At 36.8% G+C, this 27,729-nt stretch overlaps 1 protein-coding gene across 2 annotated transcripts in view; it reads right to left on the bottom strand.

The window, feature by feature from the left end:
• Positions 1-27,729, bottom strand: part of MYO16 (myosin XVI) — a 550,785-nt gene that overhangs the window by 282,733 nt on the left and 240,323 nt on the right. For both annotated transcript variants that reach the window (XM_087435860.1, XM_087435859.1), the window contains exons 12-15: positions 25,879-25,944; positions 17,185-17,312; positions 11,893-11,998; positions 3,915-4,032 (exon numbers count right to left, since the gene is read on the bottom strand). In XM_087435860.1, the coding sequence (XP_087291986.1) occupies positions 3,915-4,032; positions 11,893-11,998; positions 17,185-17,312; positions 25,879-25,944 (418 nt within the window). The remainder of the gene's footprint in view (positions 1-3,914; positions 4,033-11,892; positions 11,999-17,184; positions 17,313-25,878; positions 25,945-27,729) is intronic.

Below are 27,729 nucleotides of genomic sequence, written 5' to 3' on the forward strand. Positions count from 1 at the left end.
TCACATTGACCTGTACCTTATTAAAGTGTTCAAGGCCTGTTTCCAGGGGTGATGATGATGCTTGTTCTTGAACTGAAAATGATTTTGAAAAGTAAAGACTCACACAGTAGATCTCTCCTTCTTCTCTGTGTGGGTTGAATTGTGTCCCACAAAGAGACATGCCTCAGTCCTACCCCGAGGCCCTGTAACGGTGACCTTCTACAGGGGATGAGGTCAGACTGCAGGGGTGTGCCTTCCAGATCTGCGCAGTCCCTACCTGCCCAGCCCCCCCGGTGTTCTTGCACTCATTCTACCTCATTCATGTCCATTTTCTGCCTGGTCTCTGTGGTCTAACCCTCCCATTTTACAGATAACACTTAGAGAGTCTATGTGGTTTGATCAAGGTCACAGAAATAGGCACAGTGTGAGGATCGGGCGTAGGAGCCAAGGCTTCTGGGGTTTGAGGTCAGTGTGATAACATCAGCTTCCCGGGCTCTTTGGAATCTAACAAAGACCTACAAATACCCAGAGCTTTCAATCCACTATTCCTTTACAGCCCTCACGACTTCTTACCCTACATTACGTTACTTCTGTGTGCTCAATTGGCCCTATATCCATTCATTCACTCAGGATTTATTGAATACTTGACTCTGCCAGACATTGTGTTGGACCTTGGGGATACAGCAACGAGCACAAATTTACACTCTGGTGGGGAAGACAGACAAGGCTTAGCTCCTCCACTATCCTACAAGCCTTTAAGGGCAGGACTCAATCCGATTTACTTTTGAGCTAACACCCAACACAATAGTATAAACATGTAAGTGTCCAATAAAACATAGAATACACTTTTTTAAAAAAGGTGAAATCATACTGGAGTAGGGTGGGTCTTAATATGAACAGTCCAATATGACTGGTGTCTTTATAAGAAGAGGAGAGAGACACAAGAGAAGGCCTTGTGACAAGGGAGGCAGAGGCCAGAGTGATGCCTCTACAAGCCAAGGAACACCAAGGATTGGCAGCAACTTTCAGAGGCTGGAAGAGGCAAGGAAAGATTCTCTCCTGGAGAGATCCAGGAGAGCACAGCCCTGCTGACACATTCATTCCAGACTTCTGGCCTCCAGAACTGTGAGAGAATACATTTCTGTTGTTTTAAGCCATCAAGTTTGTGCTGTGTTGTCACAGCAGCTCTTGGATACTAACACACTCTCTGGCATTCTCATATCAACCCTGTTTATTCTACGCTGACAGGCCCCAGGGGCCAAGAAACGCTATCAGTCACTCTTTTAGACTCAGAGCATCTGATCTACAGTTAACAGAGTGCTTCATATGTGGACTTGGAGAATGGGGAGCACAGGCAGCATCTTCAGAATGATCTAGTCCAAGAGTCCCAGCTCGGGTAGGACTATTTTTAGCACTGTCGGTATCTCCTCTTTCATCCTGCTTGAGCGCATTCAGTGTTGGGGTGAGAAAGCATGTCTCCAACAAGAGGAAGTAAGGTGGAAAGTTCTTGTAATTAATTGAAGATACTCCTTCTCTGGAACATCTACCAACTCTTGACGGTACTCGTAATAGATCTTTGTCCTCAGGACCCCTTCCACGTGGTAGTGAATATTGGAAGCCACTTGTCCTATTTCCCTGTGTCTTTTCTTTTTCAGTATAAATGTTTTTATTCTTCAACGCCCACTCCAAGGACATGACACTTGAGCTTTCACACTCCTAGGAAACATATTCCTTCTATTTTTCCTCTTAGACACAGGAAACAAAGAACTCCGACCTCTTCAGACCGCGCGCCCCCCCCCACTAATGTTTTAGGCATCACGTTTTTATTCATGCAGTCTCATCTAGCACTGGCTGTATTTGTTTGTTTGTTTATTAGCAGTTGTTTTATTCTTAATTTAAAAAAAAACATAAAAACAATCACCAAATCATTTTGCCAGATTTTTAAAAGAACACAGCAGGAAGCTACCAAACAAACAAACACAGGTGACACGGACTGGATTAAGGGTGTTAATTAGGAGAACAGAATGCAAGGAAAAATTATATGGAAAGTGGAGGAAGGGGGAGACTGCCCATGGAAGCCTGGACTGCTGTTTTCCTAAGAGGAGAATAAACCCAGTTATGCTCCAAGTGTACTGAAGTTGTGCTCACATCTCCTTAATGATTCAGAGGGCATTTCAGGACCTGAGGTGAGTCGTGTTCATCTTTATGAATATTTATTTTCGCTGTGTCACAGTGCGCTGCCTGCAGACGCTGCGTTGAGAGGCGTTTGTGGGTTTGATTATGCTGAGCGGCTGGGACTGCGTGCTAACAGAGACTGCTGATTAACAGAAGGCTCCATCAGTAAGTGTTCACTGCAACGTTTTCTCGTTTTTTTATATATGTATATAATTCTTTTCTAAATTAACATTCCTGGAGAGGACATGTTAAATTCTATCCAGAAAAAAAGTAAACAAAATTAGTAATGGATAAGACCTTCAGTTATTGGATCCTCCTCTTGGTAAAGGGAATATTGAATCAAAGGGAAAAATGTCATGCGAGTGATACACGATTTCTCCTCCAGGCCAACTGTGCATGAACCTGAATGGCCAGCCCCTACCTGGGTTTGGGCTAGAACAGCGCCTCTTGAACCTCACTGTTTGTATGAATCACCTGGGGATCTTGTTAAAAAGAGTCCCCATCAGTGGGTCTGCAGTGGGGCCTAGGATTCTGCATTTCTCACAAGCTCCCAAGTTATGCTCGTAGGGCTTATCTTTGGGTCAGACATTGGAGTGACAAGGGGCTGGAACAGGCTGCTTCTGGAACTTCCTACAGCTAGCTTCTCTGGCTCCCACCACCGACCCCGAAAGCTCAGGGGGAACTTTGCTCATAACTGAAGCATCATGTTATGAGCCCTTCCCTTGGAGAGACGCTCTCACTGGGGTGTTTTAACACTAAGACGTGAAGACTAGAGTTTGTGCCTCAAGACATTTCCCCTCCAGGGTCTTCCTAAAACAGTAGACCTTCAAATAGGACTCTTAGCCATGGATTAAAAAAATAACTTTCCTATTGCAGAATCTCAGCCTCTAATGTCAACATCTAAAATTATCTTTTCCTACTCCTTTTATGCATATATATATATATATATTTTTTTTTTTACCAAATTTCATTTAGTAGTAATGGGATTTTGACATACACTTACTGCAAAACATAGGGTTTTTCTTTCTAAATTATGGTCAAAACTAACTTTTGTTTCCTGAAGAGAAGATAAGGTAATCTGAAAATGCCAAATAAAATGGATCTCTTTCAAAAATCATTACAACTAGCAATTGTGTGCTGACAGTTATTATAAAAGTAGATTAGGCATTCCACCTACAATTGTATTTATATTGTTAATTTGTATGGACAATCTGTTTTGATTAGAAAGATGTAAAATCCTAGGTGAATTTTAAATTAGTTAAATTTTAAATAAGAGGTTTTCATAAAGAACACATTAAATATTTAAACCAATAAGAAACAGTTCTGTTTGGGTTTAGTTGAGTGATCATTTTGATGTTTTGATTTGTTTTAATTCAATCACTCTAAAAATATAGATTCAGCTTTATTTGAAATAGATTTCAGTGTGTGTTGTATGAAGAAATTATATACTCAAGTTATAATTTATTTTAGTTTAATTCATTTTTATGTTCAGCAAGTATGATTCATTTCAACTATTTTTGGTTTGATTCCATATTACATAGGTTATACAATAATCATCTTGAAAAGGTTCACTTTCATTTCAAAATATCTTCAATTCACAATACTTTTAGAACTCATAACCCGATATCTCAGATACACACACATACAGACATAGACACACACACAGGCGTGCACAAAACGCCCTGTGGCTGCCATGCTTGGTGATGCTCTGCCCTCTTCTGGCAGCTCATGAGATCTCCCTTTGTTGATTTTAAACTTACCTCCAGTTAAGTGTTTTTTCCTCTCGCAGAACTGTAGTTCAAAATACTTTATGAAGCAACTGGACAGATCGTTAAGAGTTGTCTTGGCATGTCCAAAGGCTTCTAAAATGCACATGACCTGTAGTAAAAGAGAAACATTTATTGAACTACTTATGTTTTTCCATGGAATTGGAGAGTAATAGCAGAGATAGAGGGAATATGCCATCATCTAAGAGGTTCTCTATGGATCATATAACACCATGTTGGATTTTTGAGGTCACTCTTTCCTCAACCGCAAATGACTAGCATCCTCTGTCCCAAACTGCAGCTAATGTTAATAAGATCATGATGGACAGAGACTTCACTTCACTCACTTTGCCTTCCTCTCAGTGTAAGTGGAGGAGGACATTCTCCACACACATACACACACACACACACACACGCAACTCAACACATGTTATTTGAACTTTTAAACTTGAAAAGAACAGTAGAAACGTTTTTGTGGCTTTGGAGGGGAGGAATTAGACTTAATATAAGCAATAGTCAGAATTTCTTTTAAAAATAATAAATGCACTTAAACATTGGCTTATCACCTCCTCTTGAAGCCCTATTTTCTTGCCACACGTACTCCTCTACCCTGAGCCGCAACCGTCCCTCTGCCCTGTTAGTGCTCCATGCCACCCATTCTCTCCCACAGAAACGGGAGTAAGGATAGACGAAGCCGTTTTATCCAGTGTGTCTTGTTTCCGTGTGCTCGCTTTCACAAGTGGGGAGTTTGCCGCTTAAAATGCCCTTCATAAATCTCCTCAGATCAAACTGGCGTCTGAAATTCTTTCTTGACATGTTTCCTTAAACACTGACTATAGAACAAACACCATTTCTTCTCACAATTGATTGTGTCTGAGATAATGATAATGACCAAGCAATTCTCCAAAAAGTATGAGAATCTAGAAGGTTCGAAGGTGTTTTTCTATCTTTCAAGATATGAATGTTAAGTGCACTTCCTGCATCTGCCACAAGAGGGAGCACAATATTTGATACACTGAGTTGTTCCTTATAATCTGGTGACAGTATTTTTTGAGAATTTTATTCTAAATTTAAAAACAAAATACTTTGCTCCTACCTTTCAATTTTCTGGGGACTGCTAGATTAAAACATTCAATTAACCTGGAAGTAGTTTATATTTCGAAAGATTATAAAACAGCACTTTGATTCTAATCACAAATCAAAAATGTTAAAAGTTGTGGTAATAGTGAAATATATTAAAACGTTGGTTTTTTGAAGTTCATACTTCTGAATCTTTACAGAAATCCTATGCTTTAGGTCTTTTTATAATATCCTAATTTTAAAGATCATAACAGTGAATTGATAGTGATGGCAGAAATGTTTTGTGAAAAATAATATGAAACAGTATTTATGAAGGTCCTATTTTTTCCTTCTTTTCCAATAATTTAATATTAAATATTAAATAAATATATAGTGAAATTAATAGTGTAATTAGATCACATTTTAAACAATCATAATACTATATTAAACAATTGTTTAAAAATTCATAAAAAGAATTGCAATGAATTTTTTAAAATATTTTGGCTTCTAGTTATTTTGGTGCTGTATCTGATAATACATTGTTTTTTTATTATTATAGAAAAGGGACATAAACAATAATTGATGACATGTGTCCAAAGAAGAGGTAAAGAGGAATGCAGGTGCTTTGGACTGAGAAGTGGCTGCCCCAGGTCCAAGCTCTGTTCATGACAAATTATATAACATTGAGCAGGTTTCATGAACTCCCCAAACCTCATCTTCTTTATTCTGACACAGGATCAACTCCCTCAGCAGTTACCAGTGTCAGATGTAAGAGGTTCTCAGATTGGTGCCTGCACATAGAAAGCAGTCAGTTAACAACACAGATTAATTTTATGTTTGTTAATAACAACAGAAAACATTTATATTGTGCTTACTATGGGCCAGGTACTATTCTAAAGTTTTATATATATAAATATATTTATTTATAAATTAGATATAATTGTTATATACGTATGTGTATGTGTTTATACATATATTTCTTTTAATCCTCACAACTAGTGTCTCCATTTTACAGAAAAGGAAATTGAGAGATCATGTAACTTTCCCAAGGTTCAGAGCTTGTAAATAGTGGAGCTGGGATGTGAACCCCAGCACCCTCTCTGCAGAGCTGGTGTGTCTCATCACTGCAGTACAGGGCTTTTACTGCTAGAAAAACAGTCAAGACATATAAGGTATAAAACTAAAACCATCGAGCAAAATATACTCACATGGCATTCTGTCACTGCGCACTGCTGGCCCATAATTTAAGACTAACGTACTGATGACAGTGAAATAACAGTGGCTTCTATCTTCAATTAGCCACTTGACTAATAGGTGGCACTCAACAGATGTGTTAAGAGAAATATCGAGAAAATGCAAAACTGGTATGATTCCACAGTTCACCTTGACTTTGAAAAAAATAATGAGAATGTGGTGCAGTAAAAAAACTTTACATAAATGTACAGGCAAAAGATGTAAGTATATATTTCCTCAGTACGTACTGATTCAAATTTTATTGACACGATTTTTTTCTATGTCCGTCATATGGTGTTTTTTCTAAAAAAATTTAATAGTTATCCTGCTAAATTGCTAAAAGTTATGTGCAATTATCATAGTAGTAGTTAACCTTTTGTATTTTTTAATAGTAAAAACCTGTGGCCTCTTCAATAAGAACTAACAGCTTAATCAAGCTGACCACATTACTCTGCTCTGTGAAAGCAGTTGCTCAATAAATGTTTATTTCAGTAATTTGAATGGAACTGAATGTTTCTTAAAGTTGAAACTCATCTGGGCCAGAATTAGTAAAAAGTCCCAGGCAGCTTTTTTTTTTTTTTTTTTTCCCAAAACATGACTTTTCTGTTCCAATAAACCTATTGCCATGGAAAATCCCCTGCTCCCACAGTGTGAAATCCAAATACAGGGATTAGAAACAACGGCCTTCGTAACTGACCTTAGCTGCTCTGAAATTGCACAGGGAACAAAAGCAACATTTATGGTGACAGGATTCAAACCATCTGCCCCTCATGGAAAGCACATCCGAAGCCCACAGCAAAGGCAGAGTGTAACCCATGCAGACCTTTAAGATGGGACAACTGAGTGAAAGACTAAAATTCTGAAGCATCACGGCTGTGCTTCCCTTAAGACTATGTGTATCACCTGCATAAAATCACCAGAAATCATCTCTGGAGCTGAGCGCTGGGCTCTCCCTCACCTTCCAGAAGCCAGCTACACGTCCTTCTCTTCCCCTCTGCACCCCGTCCTGGAGAGAGAGTACCGCTCACCACGGCAGCACGGAGCTTATAAACGGCCAACTTGCTCCCAAACCCCTTCATTTTGGTCTTTTGCTCCTCACGCTCCAGATTATAATCTTTAATCTATAAATCTTCAATTACGCCATCAATGTAAACCACAAGGAAAGTGCGCTCTACTCCTCAGCCTCTGCACAATTCTCACGATTGGCCATCCCAATACGTCCTTCCTCTTATGTCTCCACCCTTCGTTCACTATTTATTCTTTGGTAACTGCTGATCAGAGTAACTGATCAACGACTGTTCTTCTCTCACACTATACTAGGGTCCAGGGCAAAATTGTCTGGTCTAGCCTCATCTAGCATCTCCCGATGGGAGATCCCTGTGTGTGTATGTCGGTTGGGCACATGCCCCATGAGGCAGCATCCTGCACTGTGTCTGCCAGTGTGAGGTCTCACTGTCTAGTCCGGCTGAACCAGCACTCTAATTCAGCTCACTGGCTTCTCTCCTTTCACGGCGGCCACCTAACAGAGGTTCTTTTCATCTCATTGTGCACTGAACTTCAAGCCTTCTACTAAACAGCTCCATATACCAAGGATGCTCTTTTCTACTCATCTCCTTAATTAGATTTTTCTTTCATGCAGGAAATACTGGCTTGTCTCTTAAATGTACATAATTTCACCGAACCTCTGTGATGTTATAAAGATTTACAGTCTATTCATAAATTTATCCAATGACTGTATTTAATTCTCACACATACACTTGGACTCTGTGCAAAAACTGTGGCTGGGCAATTTTCAAGAACATCTTGGACACTGAATGATCTTCATGTGGATGATAATTTAAAGGGAAACCAAAAAAAGTTTGGTTTGTGAAGTTGAAGCCATCCCCAAACCTGGGCAGTATTACTTCATGAGATTAGAAATCTCTTATTTATGACATCCTTAATTTGAGAAATGAGTAAAACAAATGAATTAGAAGTAGTTTTGCTTGACATTTGCATTGATGTTATAATATTGATTCCCAAATGCTAATTGATTTGGAAGAGTTAAATCTATCTTATCCAAAGAAATACAGCTAAGAATGTATTTGCTTAAGCTAAAATGCATTACATAAAGTAATCTGGAATGCATTTTAGAAATTACACAGCCTGCTCTTTCTCAAAGGATCATTTTAATAAGCGATTGTTTTAGTCTATAATTTACAGCGGGGACCACTGTTCTTTATCATTACAGTTAAGCCAATAGATCCTGCTATTCTATTATATAACCTGAGTCTATTTTATAACCGTATTGTTTTATAAATTCTCTAATCCTTAAGTGTCAGTAGTCAGTGTATTACAATATCTGAACAAAGAAGTTAGTTTATGCTATTCTTCCCAAGTTGACCCGAAATGTTAAAGTATTTTGAGCTGTGCTATAGAATTATGCAGGTGCTTGATACATAGTGTGAGCTCAATAAATGGTTAAGAGTTAAAGTCATTAATGAACATATATGATACCACAGATACATTGCAGAATTGATTGATTATGCATTCTTCATAGAGAGAAAAATCTCCATTATCAGGCATAAGCTTGGGAATCCATAAGAGCAGATTTACTTTTTTAAGGGCTTCTTACTCAGAAGTAGAAAATGTTTGTATAACAATCTATACATTAAATATAAGTTCCTCTCATTCTAAATGAGGAATCTGATACTAAAATTTCCAGAATATTCTCATGTAAACACCACCATGGCAGAAGTAACTCTGCCCTGTGGCTATGAGATGAAGAGGGCAGGTGACACAAAACCAAACACAAACAGCACAACAGACATCATGCAACAGGTTTTCAGATATTTAACGTCTGGGCTTTCAGATGGCATTGTGGTGGGGAAGGATCTAAGATAACAGCAACTATTTTTATTCCAATGCAGTCACTTTTAAATGTAAAACTGCTGAATCACATGCAGGTGTCTTTCTGCAAACGTGTTTGCAGTGAGGCCTGTATGGGGGAGGTTCCGGAGGGGCAAGCTGTGCAAATTTGAGACTGCATTGTTTTATTTGCAATACCTCACTTTGAAATATGTGTCAAGACAGAATGTGTACGGGTACAACATGACCTATGATATGTACGACGCATTTTTTTGGTCAAGGAAATGATATACATATATGGACGACATTTTCTTGAGTGTTATACAAGAGCATGTTGATTTATTGTTATCAAAACTTATATTCTTCTTGTGTGTGTGTGAGGAATTGAACATAATTTTTGATATATAAGTTTAATGATTTCTTGGCCTAAGAGATAATTATTAAAAATTTTGAACAGATACATTTTCCCCAATTTCCACCAAAAAAATAAATGATGATTATTTAAAAAAAAAAAAATGAGAGAGAAGGAGAAAATTCCCACTGTGTAACTAAAGGCAGGTAAGACAGATTCAAGAAAACAACAATTTTGGTTCTATAAATCACACACACACACAACACAAAATTTACAGGGTTCTGATTACATACAAATGGTTTATCCACATTAAATTTATTTGATAACATCAGAGTCAGTTAATTTAGGTTTTGCATAAATAAATATTTCCTAGATGTGCTAAAATACTGATAAAGTTTTTTCCTGTAGTCATTCATGCATTTACCACCTAGAAATTGAGCCCCTACCATGTGGCAGGCACAAAGCAGTATCTCTGAACTCAGGGCAGCCACTTAATAGATATCGTTGAATGAACAAGACCTCATGGCCTAGTTTGGAAGGGATACATGTTCAAAGGTGGCTTCAGCAAGAATAAGAGAACAAGGAAGCAATTCTATAAGGCTGGAGAAGAAAACAATACCATCCTGAAGAATGTTGGGCCATGCTGACTTACTGAACTTGATCCAAAGGGAAAGAGAGTCATGCAATGGTTTAGAGCAAGGGAGTTATGACACAACCTGCTAGTAGTTCATCAAAATCAACGGTTGAAGCTGAGCACGCAGCTGCCTAGGTAGAGATAAGTTCTAACTGCACAGCTAAGTGGCTGAGTCCAAGCCTGTCACTGCGAGCAGAAGTGATGTACCTCCTCCTTACAAGATGCGTCTCTCCCTGCTCTCAGGCTTCCTGTTCCCTTCCTCTGAGCTGCAATGCAGATGCCTCACAGTGCCCTGGGGAATGACAGAGTAATGCGATAGAAGGAACCTGGGCTCTGATTGATGCTGGGGAGCAGAGCTGCCCTGTCAACCAAGACCAGCTACATGTACATGCATCAGAAGACCCTTGAGAGTGGGGGAAGCAAGGAAACACATTAGGAGACTCTTGAAGAAAATCTGGCAACAGAAGATGATGGTCTCAACGATAGTGATGATCATGGGCCTGAAGAAAATTGGATGGATCCTAAAGAGTCAGGATTGACAGGATATTGTGACTGTGTGGGGAAAAGAGAGAGGCTGGAGCCAAAGTGAATTCCAGGTTTCTGGCTGTGGAAATGAAGAAATGATTGTGCCACTTATTGTGTTGGGCCACCTGGGAGGAGAACACTGGGAGAGGGGAAAGAGTGAATTAAACTTTGGAGATGTCTTCAAGGCGCACTGTGGGATGTCCAGGAAGGCTGTTGGACAGGTGGGTCTGCATCTTAAGAAGAGGAGGATGAGATTAGGATGGTGAGAGAGAGCATACAGATGGGACCCAATCATGGGGCCCAGTGAACACCGGCAAGAGAAGAGTGTAGGACCCCAAGTCCCCTAAAGTAACAGGGCATATATAAAAGTCTCATTTTGTCTCAAGCTTAGAACAATCATCAGGAACTCCTATTACCCTAGAGTGATTTACTAAAAATGCTGAAATGTGGAGGCTCAGCTCTCCACACAGCTGAGAGACTCCCAGAGCAGCACACTTTTGAGTTCTGACCATTTTCTTGATTGGTTATTGATTGTCTTTCTGTCTGTTCCCTGCTGCGAGGGGTTCCCTCTTGTATTTGGAGTCTTCTAGTAATCCTTGAGTTTCTTCTTCCAATCTGCTGTGACCTGGAAACAACCTGTTAAAACTTGGTGGAACTGTGTAAAAACAAGAGAATCAGTCTCTGGATAAGCACCTGTAGGTGTCTCCTTGAGTAAAATTTCTGAGTTTTATTGTATGAAAATTTTTTACTTTATCTTAGCTGCTAACAGGTCTTTTCAGTTCCTCTCTGAATCCTGGCAGTATTTTAGGAAGACGAAGTAACAGGATAAGGTGTCTCCAAGAAAAGCAAGTGCTAGGGAATATAACTTGAAATCAGGTTTGGGGTTGAAGGTTTATAACCTGCTCATCAATGTCATTAAGGTTTACTGTTATCAATTCTTTTACATACATTGAAACTTTATTATCAGCTGTCAATAATCTGCCACAAAAATTGTTTATCGGGCCAATCCCCCAAAATGTACCTACACGCCAAAGTGGCACTTTCTATGTGAACAACAAAAATATCTAACTATATTACATGTTTTCAATCCAACTGTTCTGAGCAAACATAAAAAAAGAGTATGTTCAAAATATTTTTAAACATATACAAGAAAATAAACCTTCACTAGAATAATTTTAATTTGTACCAGGCCTCAATTTTTTATTTCCCCAAATTTTTATCAACTGATGGTCAAACTTATAGTCTATTAGGATATCCCCCTTTATTTTCAAATTACATTTTTCTTGGATCAACATATTTTCCAAGCCAAACAAGAAACTTACATGTTTAAATTTGGAATCAAATATAGGCCTGCTGGAGCCAGATCTACAGGTCAGGTGCCTCATTATTTGTTTGCTGGCTTCGGACTTTCCAGATCCTCTTTCTCCACTAAAACAAAACAGAGGGAGAAAACACAAGTTTACTGTTTTGGAGAATAGTAAAAAAATTAAATACCCAAAGATAATTCTTAGACGTGAAAGTGGTGAGAAAATGATATAACTTTGAATAAATTTACGGTATCATTTAACTCTTTCATTTGATTCACTCATCCCAAATATTTAGTGTATGTATATACATATATATATATATGTATATATACGTATATATACATATATATATATATATATATATATATATATATATATATATATATACACACACACACATATATCCTATATCATGAGCCCTATGGTGTTTTAGATGCTGGGACCACAAATGAATGTGATGCAACTTCTGCCATCCTATATCTTACAGTGTAGACCCACACATGTAGGTGAATTACAGCAGGAAGGCGTTAGGCTGAAAATAAAGACACCATCCACTTGCCCTCAGCTTCATAAGTGAAAGTCGGTGAGCTGGTCCCAAGGTGACAGCCCTCTACCGTGGAGGGGCATGTGTTAGAATCACACGGCCTGGCCTTGTTAGATCTTTCTCCGCCTTCCAGGAAAGACACTGCATCTTCCTTGGAAAAGTCATTACCTCTTTCTGAGCTTTCCTTCTCTTTTCTCCGAAATAAACATAAAGCATGCAGCTGCTAAAACCAAGTTGGTAGGATGGTCAGATGTGACTAGGCGAATAGAGTGCCTGGCATGCAGCAGATCCCAAGATGGCCTGTTTCCTCTGGAGGCTGCTGGCAGTTCTGACATCCTATGTTTTCCATTTTCCTTGAATCTGGAAACAAGCACTAACCAAATTTGCTATTTCTAATGAAAATACTTTTGATATTTCCCAAGCATACTTCATAACTTACCTAATTTCTATAAATAACTGTATTATATTCCTGACACTACACAAATTTTAGGGTTAACATAAAATTTCTGTACAATAATTACTATACCAAAGTGGTCTGAGATAAAATAAGGTTTCTACTGCATCCAGATGGAATACTCATAAAAACAGTCTTTATTCATCTAATAGCCAAAAAATTGAAAAAATATATAAAGCCTTTTAATAATGCTTTCTCGGGTTTCTCCCTTGAACATTTATTCTAATAAATTTGATTAAAGGGTGTTTGCCAGAAAAGAAGAAGCTGAAATTGAATTCTTTTCTTTAAGTCTCAAGTTGTTAACGAATGCTTCTCTTCTCCTCATCTGGGCTGACCGTAAACATTTAACCACATTCAGAACCACCACCAAGCAGCCTCAGGAGAGCTGGTGACAGCTACCCACACATAACAAGCAGCTCCTTTTCTGGGTTCAAAAACCTTTTCTTTTAACCTAATTTTAGAGTAGAAACAACCTAGATCTTTCATGGTGAAAATCTAATTTCTACCATTATATTTGTTGTTACAAAAATTCTATTACCCAGCAAAATAGTTTGATGTTTCATGAATCTTGTTTTTATAGAGATTTTGCTTGCATTCATGCAGGGATCGATCTTGAAAATACCATTTTCCTTTTGAAAATATCGCTTATTGTTTCAAATGAAACTTACTGCAGGCCTACCACATGCCAGAGTCTATGTGAGGCTTCAGGGGTACAGAGGTGAAAAGATACCGCTCCCTGTGCCATCTGCTGGGCATACTCTGCAGTAAACACTAAGTACATACATAATGTATAATTACAATCCCATGGGGCACAGCGCCTGCAGGTGAAGGAGCAGGTGCATCTCCTGGAGGGAACCAGGGAAGACTTCTGGATGAGGTGAGAGTTGAGCTGATTCTAGGACAAGGGGTAGCATAGATGGCAGCATTTATCCAACACTAAACACTCATCCAAGATTTCCCGAGCACCCATTGAGCAACCTGAAATGGACAGTGAGTCTAGAGTGGTGAATGAGGCTGACACAGTCTCTGCAGGTATGGAGACCCAGAGGAGTATGAGGGTACGGGGCTGACCTCGTGGTTAGGTGAGTCCCTCTCCTTTCTCCCCATCATTGTACTCACTCGATTACCAGATGTAGGCGTAGAGAAAATGATCAACTCTCTTAGCTAGCTAAAGTCACATGCATTTTAGCCATCTCATAAAATCTGAAAATGGCCACATTTCATTTAAATTTTGAGAATACAAGGAAATAAAAGAAAAAGTGGGATATGACAGGCTTGGCTCCAAAGGATATCAGGTTAAAACTAAAAATCTTAGTTCAACTTGTTCAAGAAACATTCCTTGATCTGAAAATCTAAGTCTATGATTAACATAGAAACTGACAGAGGATTTTGGGTTGTGACAATCATGGACCTAGACTCTGAAGCTTATTTGAACAGTCTTGCCTGCTGAACCTGTAAGCGACAGAGGCAGACCCTATATTGTTTATTTCACAAGTTACTTGTGTGTTCAGCATATAACATTAATTTAGGTTTGCTCAGCATACTATTAGGATAATGGATATTTGTCATACATGCTCAAACAATTAATTAAAACCATCTATCAAGGCCTTCAGGAAATTAAAAGTAAGACAGATTATGATGGACTCCAAACTCTCAGTTATAACCCAGGACAAAGGTCGGAAAATTATTAAAAACCATTCTTCAAGATGAAGCCTTGTGTGCTACTGGGGCCTAAAATTATCAGCAAAATAAGAAATAAAATTAAAATTTGGAAATAAAATTAAAATTTTTCTGGCCTAGTACTAAGTTATAGAACATCTATTCCAGGAATATTTGAGTTTTTGATCCACAATCCTAAAAATTATCCTTTGTAAATGCTAGTTATGAGACACAATAGGCACTCCATAAATGAATCTTTAAGCCATATATTTAGTTGAATCCTAAATTTACTAATTTTAATGATAAATGGAGGAAGCCATATCTTAGTCAATACAACCAAGCAGGTAGAGAAGTGACATGAAAACACCAATCCTGAAAGAAGAAAGAGAATGACTAAAATAGGCAGTCCTTGTGATCCCAGATTTGTTCTTTGATTCTGGATACCAGTACCAGGTGATACCCTCTTGAACCTTGAATGAAGAATTCTTTTTCTCAGAATAAGTGGTTGATACACGGCAACTTTAGCCTTACAAAATGTCCCAAAGGAATACTAGTTCTTTGGAATATTAACAAGTCCTAATGGAAGAATAATTCCATGAGCAAATACACATATAACTCATTGGGTTAAATAAAGATAAACAGGTTTCTTTACAGAAAGAACTTGCTAGACATTGTGAACTCTACAATAGGCAGATTCCCAAAGAATATGGATCCATTGGCTCCTCCAAGATTTGCTAAAGACCAGTGTCTTTCATAAGCCATGAGCAACAGCTGGAGTGCTCTGCTTTAGAATCAAGTGAATTCAATAAGAATTTAGATAAATCCATGGATTTGTGACTTTTATATTAGGGGAGATGGGGTGGGCTGTTGAAAGCCTCCTTAGGTTAGCAGCAGGAGGCTGGTAATGCACTGGTGTCTGGCTATTAGAGTGGTTCAGCCTCATTCAGGCTCAGAAGCTAGACTACAGGGCTCACATCCCTGACACACCATCCACTAGACCTTACGCTAACTAATCATCATTTACTAATTCATACCATTGGGCTCAAATCCCAGATTCATTATTTACTAATCATGAGATCCTGAACCAATTAGTTAACACTTCTAAAACTCAGTCACCTGATATAAATAATGGTGACAGTAATAATAACAACAATAATAATATCTGTCTTATAAGGTTGCTAAAGCAAAAAATAAGATAATACATGGAAAGCATGTAGTGGAGGGTCTGACACTTAGTAAGTTCTCAATAAATATTAGTTGATACTATTGTCAACACTATTATACATACCCCACAATCTTAGGATTAAAAAAGTGTTTCTCTCTTTTATCAAAGTCAGACCAGAAAACTCAACAGACAAAGCAGATGAAACTAGAATTGCTTGATTCAAGAATGGGAGGGGCTACCCCTCCAGTGCCTCTCTTACCCCTGGACACTTCCCAAGAAGTGTGAAAACTTGCACGCTATTTTGAAAATTAGAACACTGAAGTTTGCTACTCATCCGTCTGACCCTCCATAGAATTTGTGATCAAATCAACAATGTAAAAGTATATAAATAAATGCTTATTTAAATATTTAAATGTCCTGGGACTCGATCCAGGTTTCCATCCTCACAGTCTTTCATTTCACATTGACTTGGGTTGTGCAACGCTTTATTTACATGGTCAGTTTTCAACTAACAATACTGACGATACCTAAGGCAAAGCCATGAGTATTTACAGAAGTCTCCCTCACACTGAGGTTTGGCCTAATATAAAACATAATTCTCAATGCAGACTTCATTGTAATACCTAAATATTTCTTTACCCCTCTATTAATACATAATCATATTTCACTTCCCCTTGTGGCACACTTTTTTTTGGTGTGAAGAATTTTTGCTCCTATGTAACTCATCCTCCTGAGCATCGTAATACTTATGAGCTAAAGTCACCATTACATTTTTTTTTTTTTGTGAGGAGATCAGCCCTGTGCTAACATCTGCCAATCCTCCTCTTTTTTTGCTGAGGAAGACTGGCTCTGGGCTAACATCCGTGCCCATCTTCCCCCACTTTATATGGGATGCAGCCACAGCATGGCTTGCCAAGCGGTGTGTGGGTCCGCACCTGAGATCCGAAGCGGCGAGCCCTGGGCCGCCGCAGCAGAGCGCCCGCACTTAACCACTTGCGCCACCGGGCCGGCCCCACCATTACATTTTAATAAAAAATGACTTTGGGTGTATAACTTTGGTGACATACGAGCAAAGGTAAGTACCTAGCAGCAGGTGGGAAAACACATTTACAAGGTAAGAAGCTATATTTGGGGCAGTACCACCTCTTGGAGAACTGTGGTACAACTTCACTAATATGGGGTGCCTTTCTTTCCCTGTGTTTTCTGTTTGAAAGCAAAAGCACTCTGGTTCTAAGTTGTAAATCTTCAAAATGAATTGAGTTTCAGGTTAAGTGTGTCGATATTGATCCAGCCACACCTGGGGCTATTTCTAATAACAAAGATGTTTCTCCTTTGTAAGGAATCAAACGTACTTATTGCAAAGACATCCTGGACTGCAAACTGCTGAGGAAGTAAATAAACGTAAACCGTAAGGAAGGAGGACAAAGTTAACGCCAAGCCCCAGGGCAAACCTGAGCATCTGCGCTGGGGTGAGGGGTGGTTCACCTGAGAATGAAGCACTGGGGCCGCTGCTCCTGGAAAAGCTGGTGAAAGGCTCTCTCCGCGCAGGAGAAGATGTGAGGGGGCAGAGAGGAACAGGGCTGCCCCGTGCTGCTGAGGTACAGCTGGGAGACCTGCAGGACAGCGCAGCAGAAAGACAGAAATCTCTGTGAAAAGGCTTCAGGATCCTTTACCTCATGCTGCAGTTGACTTATTTCCAATACACAGAAGTGAAGAAATCTCTAATTTTGAATCTCATTTATAACTACAAAACATTTGCAACATTATGCCTTTCTCATCACATTTTAAGCATTCATAATGACAAAACAGCAGCATACATGTGATCCTTTGTTACTTGGTTCACAGGCTTTAACTTATTCTCCTGGCTTTAAGAAGAGCAACTTACAAAAATCCAGTTTAATAGATATCCATGAAGTAAACTAAAACTGTGGTAATTTACATCAAATACAATTTCTCTCAGCAACATTTAATTCCAGTAACATAATATAGCAAGGATTTTTAATTTGAATACAAGGCAGTTGCAGCTAAAATGTATGTGAATTTACAAATTTCTCAGAAAAACAAAATTTAATTAACCTGATTTTAGTGACACAGTGATTTATGATGATTGCCATGGTGATTCAGTGCCCGTATTTTTAGTCCTTTTGAGATTCTAGTGAATTCCATTACATTAGAATAAAAACTAAACGATAGGAAGACTTCTGAGTCTTGAAGAAATATCAGACAAACTTAATTTTTATTTTACAAAATAACTGGCCTGTATCTTCCAAGATGCTCCACATTGAAGATTAAGGACCTGGTGGTTCAATGCACCGTGTGACGGTGGCCTGGATCTTTGGCTAACTGGGCATTACTGGGATAGTAGGAAAGAACTGAAGGAGGCCTCTTGATTACACGAGAGCAGTGCATCAGTGGTAATTTCCTGATTTTGATGGTTGTATGGAGGTTACACAGGAGAATGCCTTTGTTTGTAGGAAACACACAACCCACATATTTCAAGGTTGATGGGACAACACGCCTGCAAGTTATTTGAAAATGGTTGAGGAAAAAAGTCGTTTGTACTATTTATCTGCAAATTTTCCATGAGTTTGCAGTTATTTAAAATCATAAGGGCAAGAATTTTTATAAGTAGAATAAATGATCTACAGCAACAATAAATAGTTGGATGAATTTCAGACATAACGTTGAGTGGAATCTATCAGATACATAAGGGAACATACTGTAAGATTCCGTCTACATAACCGCTGCGCACGCTCTGCTTTAGTGGCCTGGGGTTCTCAGGTTCGGATCCCCGGTGCGCACAAACGCACCGCTTGTCAAGCCATGCCGTGGCAGCGTCCCATATAAAGTAGAGGAAGATGGGCACAGATGTTAGCCCAGGGCCAATCTTCCTCAGCAAAAAAAGACGAGGATTGGCATTGGATGTTAGCTTAGGGCTAATCTTCCTCACACAAAAAAATAAATAAATAAAAGAAATAAAAGTCAAGCAAAGACAGAGGTGAACAGGCTGTGCGTCTAATCAATACATTACCAGTATTTTATAAATGACTCTTACAAATCAATAAGACCAACTGGAAATGAAATAGAAAATTGGCTGAAGAATATAAATGGAAAAGAATGGCCAATAAATATGAGAAAAGATGCAGAAACTCTCTAGTAACTAGAAAAATGCCATATATACTTGAAATTTTTGTATTTTTAATTATTCCAAAATTAAAAACAAATATTAAAAATAATTAATGATAGTGATGTATACATTATAATTCATAAACCAACTAAGAGTTTTAGCCCAGCTTTTTTCTCTTGCAGGACAAATATCTGGTTTTTTTTAAACTTGGTACTAAGACTATTTCACTTCTTCCGAAGTCCAACATGGACCTAATATAACTTTGACACAATGCTTTTAAACTCAACCTACTTTGTCAAATCCTGCTGAGGATTTCATTAGATGTTATAAACAAAGAGAGACAAGAGACCCAGGAGTGTAGATGGGTCCTATTCTGTTTCAAACCTGTTTGGGGTTACATATTCTCTTTAGGCTAATTTTTACTAGAGATTAGATGTGGCAATGGATCTTAAGTGCCTAAATAAAGTTTTTTCATGATGATCAAACTAATAACCTTTCTCAGCTTCCCTTTCTTGTAAATCTCCTTTTCATGTGCTATTAGAGTTTATATTATAGAATATTCTATTGCTACCACTTGGTAATACTTTGCTTGATGCTGACTCTATGCTGTATAAGTAATGTAAATGTGAAATAATAATATTAATAATGTATTTTCTATTTAATTATTTCTATATAACCTTGAAGAGTTTCACTCACGCAGTTCTAGTTTTATGAGTGACTGACAAGCTATCTGACTTTATATTGCTTATCATTATTATTATCAATATTATTGCACATTGTTATTTGGCCCAGCAAATACTGTCAGGGTCAGCCACTTTCCTTCCCACATGCCTTCTCTCCACTTCACCTATTCTATCCTCATCTGCATCATTTGGGAACAGGAGGATTCTGGTCTGTGAGAATTTTAAGTGCTCTGTTTTAGCTCATAATGAGATGGCATCTCATCAGCCTCATTTGGGGTTCTCTTTGCTGGACTCTGGTTCCATTGGATAAGGTCCTTCTCTATGGATCATTTCCCTCACTTTTTCCACTGTGCATGATGCCTCTAAATAAACTGCCAAGAGATTACAGGATTCTGCTGCATTCTGATTTCTGAAGCCAACCATGCAGTTCCATACCTTATGAGAGGGCCATTCACAAGGCCCCAGTGTCAGGATCCTGGTAACCTGTGGAACCCCCCTGATGCCAAGGGCTTGACTTGGCATAGATGGTATGTTGGTTTCACACTAAAGTATAAGTCACTCTACTTGCCTGACTAGATTTTCTACTCATTATTTATATACCTGTATATAGGTGACATATTCTGAAAAAAAATGTGCTCGTTTTTGCACAGGATCAAATATAATTTAAAAAATATGTGCCTCTGGGCTCAGCATTTGTGTCACTGAGAGTAGTCTGTCCTGCATTTGCTCTGGAGTTATATGACCTGGATTTAAATTTGTCTCTGCCAATCATGGAAGGCTTTGAAAAACGTATTTAATCTCCTTTAGTCTCAGTTTATCCATCTGAAAAGTGGAAATAATAATTCTTAGAGGGTTGCCTTTTGAGCTAAATGTGATAAGTAAATCATATTTATGTGTACTGCCCTTTGTAGCAGGCCTGCCATGTAATAAAGCCTAAAGAATGCTAGCTACCGTCTTCCTTCCCAGCTCTACTCTTCCATAGTTAATAAGCCCTGCTCAGCCACTCTAGCTGCTTGTCAAACTCGAACATGCCTGGCAATGGGAATATTAGGAGACCAACAGCAAGTGGAAACTGAAATTAAACACAGCCCTAAGCCTGGCATATTACACAGTAGACGCCATATTACACAGCGGGAGAGCTTAATCTCACTGCCAATTAGAGGCTGAAAGGAGAATGAGTACTGATCAGCTTTGTATCATGTGTACTCGAAAATACAATCTTGAGAAATTATCTCCAGGTATTTTATCCTGAATGGTGTCACTATTTTGCACATCGAGATTTCAAGATGATGCATCTTCGGTTTGTAAACTCCACAGTAGAGGTAACAGTAAGAAAGATCTGAGAAAGGTCTCGATATTGATGTGTGAGGGGCCAATGAATATTTACTGCTGAAGTGTTTACTCCCATGACATTGATTTGTTCACTGGTTTCCACAGTGATATAAACATCCAAGATGTTCATCCTTTCTGATCACTTCTTCACCAATACATTAGACCTGGTTCTGGCGGCCGCCATCTTCCCTGTCATTGCTGTCTCCCCACCCCCTCATCTCCCTCTCCCCCTCCTTCTCCTGTTATCATCTCCTTTGCTTTCTACTCTTTTTCTACCTCATTCTTAAACATGGTGCAAATCCAAGAAATCTTACAAAATGAAATATCTATGTGAATTATTCCTAATCTTGCACCCAATATAGTATCTCAACATTATTTCAATTTAACCTCCAAAAACTTCATATGTTCACCTGAACCTGGTTTTTCCTCATGAATTTCTTTTTTTTTCATTTTCTTTTTTGTTATAGACATCCTTACTCTCCCAGACTCGCAAATTCAAAACCTGTGTCTTCAGCAGACCTTCTCCTCTTATTCATTCCTCAAATAAAATTACTCTGTGGATATTTCTTATTGTCTTTTCACAGACTCACTCAACTTCTCTTTCTGCCCACTCCTAGAGCCCCCATATTAGGCCCTGATAACGTTGCTCTTGGATTAATTTAGTTTATACCTATTTAGTCTTCTTGCCTAAATGTCTCTTTTTCTCAAACTGATGGTAACAGACTAATAAACACTATTTGTATCAGACTTGTTTTTTTATTCCCAATGTTTCTTTATTTTCTACAAATAAAACCCAAACTCTCTAACTTAGCTTTATAATCTAGGCCTAAACCAGATTTTACTTATTCAACTTTTTGAACTTCTCGCTGTTATCAAATTACTCTGCGCATTCGTCTACATGGTCTTATATTTTTTCATCTCCATAATGTGGCTCTAGACAATTCTCCAAAATACACCTCCTCTCCCCTCACCAGAATCCTACTCATTCTTCAAGACTGAAATTCCTTTCTTAACCTGATACCTGACACTTGTCAATTAATAGTGTACCCTCTATCTTGCTATTACTGCCCTCAGCTACAAGTGAAGTCTGTGATTACTTTTTTACCATTATTTATGTTTTGTCTCTACAATGTCTATGCAGTTCTTAAGTACAAGGAGACTCCTACTTAGCATCCCTAAATATTGAATACAACATTATATTTAATCGACTCAATTAATGTTTGTTGATTTGATGAAGCATTCTTGTTTCTGATCATAAGGTTACTTTTTTCCTAAAGCCTGTTCAGAAATACCTGCCAACTTCTCTGTTTTCTCCTTCTCTACCTCTTCATGCTTAAAATGAGTGATGTTATTTGCCTTCAACATAAATGGGAGGCACAATAATGAACCCTTCCCTTTGGTTATACTTCATTTAGAACTGTCTGCCTCCTGGCCCAGTAAGTGCCACTTCTCTCAGTGACTGTTAGCATCAGATCAACACTGCTTACAGCAGCAAGCCATCTAAGGGACAGGGCTGCTTGCTGTCATGCGTTTATATTAATCTCAGAAGGAAGTTTGCCACAAAGGCTGTTCTACATCCATGATCAATGACCTGCTAGAAATAAAAAATGAATATTGTGCAAAGGCCTAATATAACACAGTTAATGGTAACAAAATAAAAGTGAGACTCAGATGGTGCAAGTGGAGTTTTCCTTTTTAACATGAAACACAGAAGTCATTCTCCCAGTCTGTACAATCTTACAGATATGATCATACTCAATGTTCTATCGTCTTCTTTTATTAAACCAATCAGGACGGTATGAAACCAAACAAAAAATTTATCATTTAAAATAATAAACATATATATAGTTATAATCAATAAACACACAAAAAGAAATGAAACTTTCTCTTGTGTGCCCCATAGGACAATAAGATTAATTGTAATGTGGTTGAGTATGCAAGTAGCTGGTTTAAAATTACACGGTACAGATATTACTACAGAGGATGCCCACTGAGTCAACCTAAAAATTAAGTCCCTGTATCTACTTAATAACTATAATTTTATGGGTTATTACTTGTAGAACAGGAAAGTAAAACTATTTGAGTCTACACAATGTATGTGAATTCCAAAAGCACTAGACACTGTTAAATTTCATTATGAAGTGTAAAAAGTGGGTAATTTTACTATAAGCTTTATATCAGTGCATATTTTACCTAAATATATTTATTTTCCTCTTACATTCTATGCCAGAGTCAGTTGGAAATGATGGATATAAAGGATGATACCTATAATTTATATGTTGCAGTCACCATTTTAAGTTTTAATGAACTGTTCTGACAAAAATCCTCAATGCTTTATATCTTATTTCTACATCAGTACAGAAATATGTCTCTTAATGTTGCTCTCCTTATCTCTACTAACGTGTATTTTCAAAAGAACTGCAAATATAACATATTATTTGAAGCCATAAAACTGCCATACTGTTGACACCCTAAAAACAAACCACAAAATAACAAGTGTTTTCCATTACAATATACAATTTAATATGACAGGTAATGCCATACTACAGCAATTTATTGTGTTAAATTTTCCCTAACATTTAAAATTTTACCTCTAGAGCCATAGAAGCATTTAAATAGTAGTTATACCTGTATATATTTTTTATTCAATTATTTAAAACTGACTTTTGCCTCACCATAAGATTCTTGTTGACTCTACAGTCAAACGCGACACTGTAATATAAGCCAGGAACAATTCATCAGAAGCTAACTTTAAATAGCATGTGTTCCCTCCCCAACCCCTGAAAGACACTTACAGAATTAAATAATAACACCACAGAATTCCAACCAAGCTTAGACATTTGAAGGTAAATGATCTTCTGACACCAATGCAATAAAAATAGATATGGCCTATTTTATCATTTAGCTATAATGCAGTAACTGGTATCAGACTATCTCACCAGGAACAACTGTAAAAGCTGGATAAAATACAAATTAAACATCTAATTGGAGGCCTCCGAAAATCACCAAAGCAGCTTGGACTGCAGGGATAGAGATCTTGGAGAATGTTCTTCCTCATAACTTCTTTCTCATCAGACATGATCACTTTGCTGAGTAAAGCTCAGAGGCCTCATAGAAAGTAAATGTAAGTGTCTACAAAGCTAAGCAGAGATTTCGGCAGTCTCACACTGCTGGGGAGACACCAGTTCAAGGTCAGGGCTCAGTAAAAAGGAAAGCCTAGATGGACATCATCCCAGCTTCTCAATTGAGACCTGTAAGGGGGAACGCCTTATGCGTAAGGACAAATAAAAAGTAAAGGGGCCTTAACTGGGTCAAGATGATCTGCCTATAATTTATGCACCCACTAGAAGAAAAAAATCAAAACTTCTTCAGAAGAAAATAACACCATCCCAGCTTCTATAATGTTTTATATAAAAGGTTTGGTATTCAATCAACATTTTCCAGGAATGTCAGTAAATACATCCATGTAATGGAAAACCAACGAACAAAAACACACATACTAGAGACAGACCCTGATATTAGTAGATATTATTATTAGATTAGATTAGAACTATTATTTTCTAGTATTAGAGTTATTAGATTGATAATAATAATTATTATTATTATGAGAGTTATCAGGCACATATTTTAAAATAAATTATTAATGTATTCAAGAAAATAGGTGGCTAGATAATGAATTTCACCAGACAATTGGAATCTCTGAGTATAAAATGGAAATTTTAATATCGAAAATATAACATAACTGATATCAACAATTTAATAGATGGTTTTATCTGCAGAGTCGAAATAGCAGAGGAGAGAATTAGTAACCTGGTCAGTCAGTATATCCAGACTGTAGATCAAAGAGAAACAAATGTAAAATATAGAAAAAAGTTAAGTTTATCTTTTTATAGTATTCATACAGCGAAGAAGAAATCACAATAGGAGAGAGAATATCTTAAATTGAACAATAAATTGTGAAATATCAAAGATGTAGCATTATGTGAAGCTGTGTTGAAAGCAAAATAAAAAGCCTCAAATACTTATTTATAAAAGAAAGGCAGAAAATCAATGATATACCTATACAACTTAAACAACTATCAAATTAAACTCAAAGAAGGTAGAAAGAAGAAAACAATAAAGATAAAAAGCAGAAATCAGTTATAGAAAATAAATATACAACAGAAAAAAATTAAAAGTCAAGATTTTTGCCTTTGAAAAGACTAATACAATTAATAAATTCCTAGAAAATTTATTTTAAAAAGTCAGAGAAGGCATAAATTACCAACATACGGAATGGAAAGAAATCACTCAAAATTATACAAAATTAAAAAAATTTCATTATGAATAATTCTATGCCAAAAACTTTTAAAGATTAAATATAATGAAGAGAATCCTTGAAAAACACAATTATTAAAAACTGACACAAAAAGAAATAAAAATCAGACCAGTCCTATATGTCAAATAATTAAAACCAAAATTTAAATATCTCATATTCCTTTTATGGGTCCAGCAAAATTTGGATAAAATAAGGTACAACAAAGAAAAACCATTTAGTTGCCTGGAATAATTTTCCAAAAGAAATTTCTCTTTTAATTTTGAGAGTCTCATAATTAAAACGGGCAAGTCATTTGGAAAAATGTATAAATGCAATATTATCCTTTCTTATTCCCACTGCTTTAACATCATAGAACTTTTCCACAAAGAGTCATCATGTTCAAATAAGGACTCTAAACCAACTGGTCTTGAATTAGTCAAGAATGCATGGAAAACATAGTCATATATATTTAATTTTAGAAGTCTGTCTAAGTGACTACAATCATAGAAGAAGCACACATTATAAGTGTAAAGGAATCTTCTGATAAAATAACTTTCTTTTTAGTGTTGCCTCAGAATAAATCAAAGCTATTATTATGCAAACTCAATTTAGAACTTTCTGAGAAGGTTGACCTTACCTACTGTTTGGTTTCTCTTCTTAATCAGTCATTTGATACAAATAGGTATGCCTGGTGAGTGCTACTCTACATTATTAAATGATATTTTAAATTTTATACTCACCATAGTGGAATAAATTGGAAGCTCTTTGAATGGGTTAACAAGCAAGAGGATATCCCCAATAAAAGTCTGTTAAAAGAAAAGGATACAAATAGTTCTTGAACCATATAAATAGCACTTTCAAAATTAAAAATCACTGTGAAAAATAGAATAAGTAAAAGTCAATTTACTATTTTGAGAATTGTTTTAAAAGCTTGTAAACAAAGAAATACAAATGTCAAATTCAAATAAAATAAAACCAATAGGCTTGTTCCATGGAACACATAAAAAGTTAAATGATTGAAATCTAAGAATTTCGCATCTTAAAGGGGTATTGTGAGAATCAGACTGAATATAAAATATAAAATTAAAACACACGGCAAAATATGCTGGAGGATGTAAATAGGGAAATGAGTTCTATGTTGCCACAGAATAATAATAAAATGCATAACTGAAAAGTTAATTAAGCACAGAGAGCAAATAAAGATACTTTTTTCAATTAAAGAAGGACCAGTAATGAGATATAAAGGTGCAAAGAACAGATGGAACACATAGATATCAAATAATAAAATGATAGATTTAAACCCAAATGCATCAGTAATTAAATCAAATGTAAAGCCAATAAATACTCTAATTAAAAGGCAAAGATTACTAACTGGATTAAAATACTAACTCTGTGCTACTTTAAAGAGAAACACTTTCACTATAAAGGCGAATAAAATTTAAAAGTTAACGGATGAAGCAAGATATACATGCAAACAATAATAGCAAAAAAGGTAGTTTAGCAATACTCAATTCATAGAAAATGTGCTTTAAGGGAAGAAGCAATACCAGTGATAAAAAGGGACATTTCACAATGATAAAATGATAAATCAATCAGGAAGATACAGCAATTCTAAATTTCTATGAGACTAAAATCTAGCATAAAACATATGAAGCAAAAACAGCTGTAAGGAGAAAAACATGAATTCATAATGATAGTGGGGAATTTTAACAATTTTTTCTTAGTAACTCATGAAATAAGCAGAAAAAATTTTGAAATAAGTAATTACCAAGTTGATCGATTTATTTATACAGAACACTGTTACAACAACTACAGAATATACATTCTTTGAAATTGAACACCGACTAGTTTCACTACCTTTAAAGGATTTTAGTTACACAGAATATATTCTCTGATCATGGTAGAATTAAAACAGAGAGGAATAATGGATACCTAGAAAATCACCAAATGTTTGGAACTTATACATCTGCAAATACCCTATGAGCCTAAAAAAGGAATCATAATGCAAATGAGAAAATATTTTGATTACAACATATTATAACTTGTGAGATGCAACTAAAGGTATACTTGGTATGAAAATTATCACCTGAAATGCATATGTTAGAAAAGAATAAAGGCCAATTGTTAATGATCTATGTATCCATTTCAAGGAGCTCATCAAAATATATCAAATTATGCAGAAAAAAATCAATATAAGAGCAAAAATTAATGGAATATAAAACAAAATCCAAAAGGTGATCCTTTGAAAAATCTAATAAGATAGATCATAACCTAAAAAGACTGACTGAGGAAACGAGAGGAAATGCACACACTACCAATATCAGAAATACGACATGTATATAGGGAGATCCTATATACATGAAAACAGATGAAGAGGATATAAGGAATCATATTTTAACCACTAAGTTTGGATATTTAGATAGGTGGACAACAATCCACCATCTCACCAAAATGAACACAATAAGAAACAGAAAAGCTAACTAGTTTTTTCTCTGTAAAAGAAATTGAATCCATGTCTAAAGACCTTTCCACAAAGAAAACTTCAACTTCACTGGTGAATTCTTCCCAATGCTGATGTACAAAATAAACAA

Source organism: Ceratotherium simum, chromosome 10 (genome assembly GCF_057802395.1).
Source record: "Ceratotherium simum simum isolate JZ-2026a chromosome 10, ASM5780239v1, whole genome shotgun sequence".
Classification (NCBI taxonomy): Eukaryota; Metazoa; Chordata; class Mammalia; order Perissodactyla; family Rhinocerotidae; genus Ceratotherium; species Ceratotherium simum.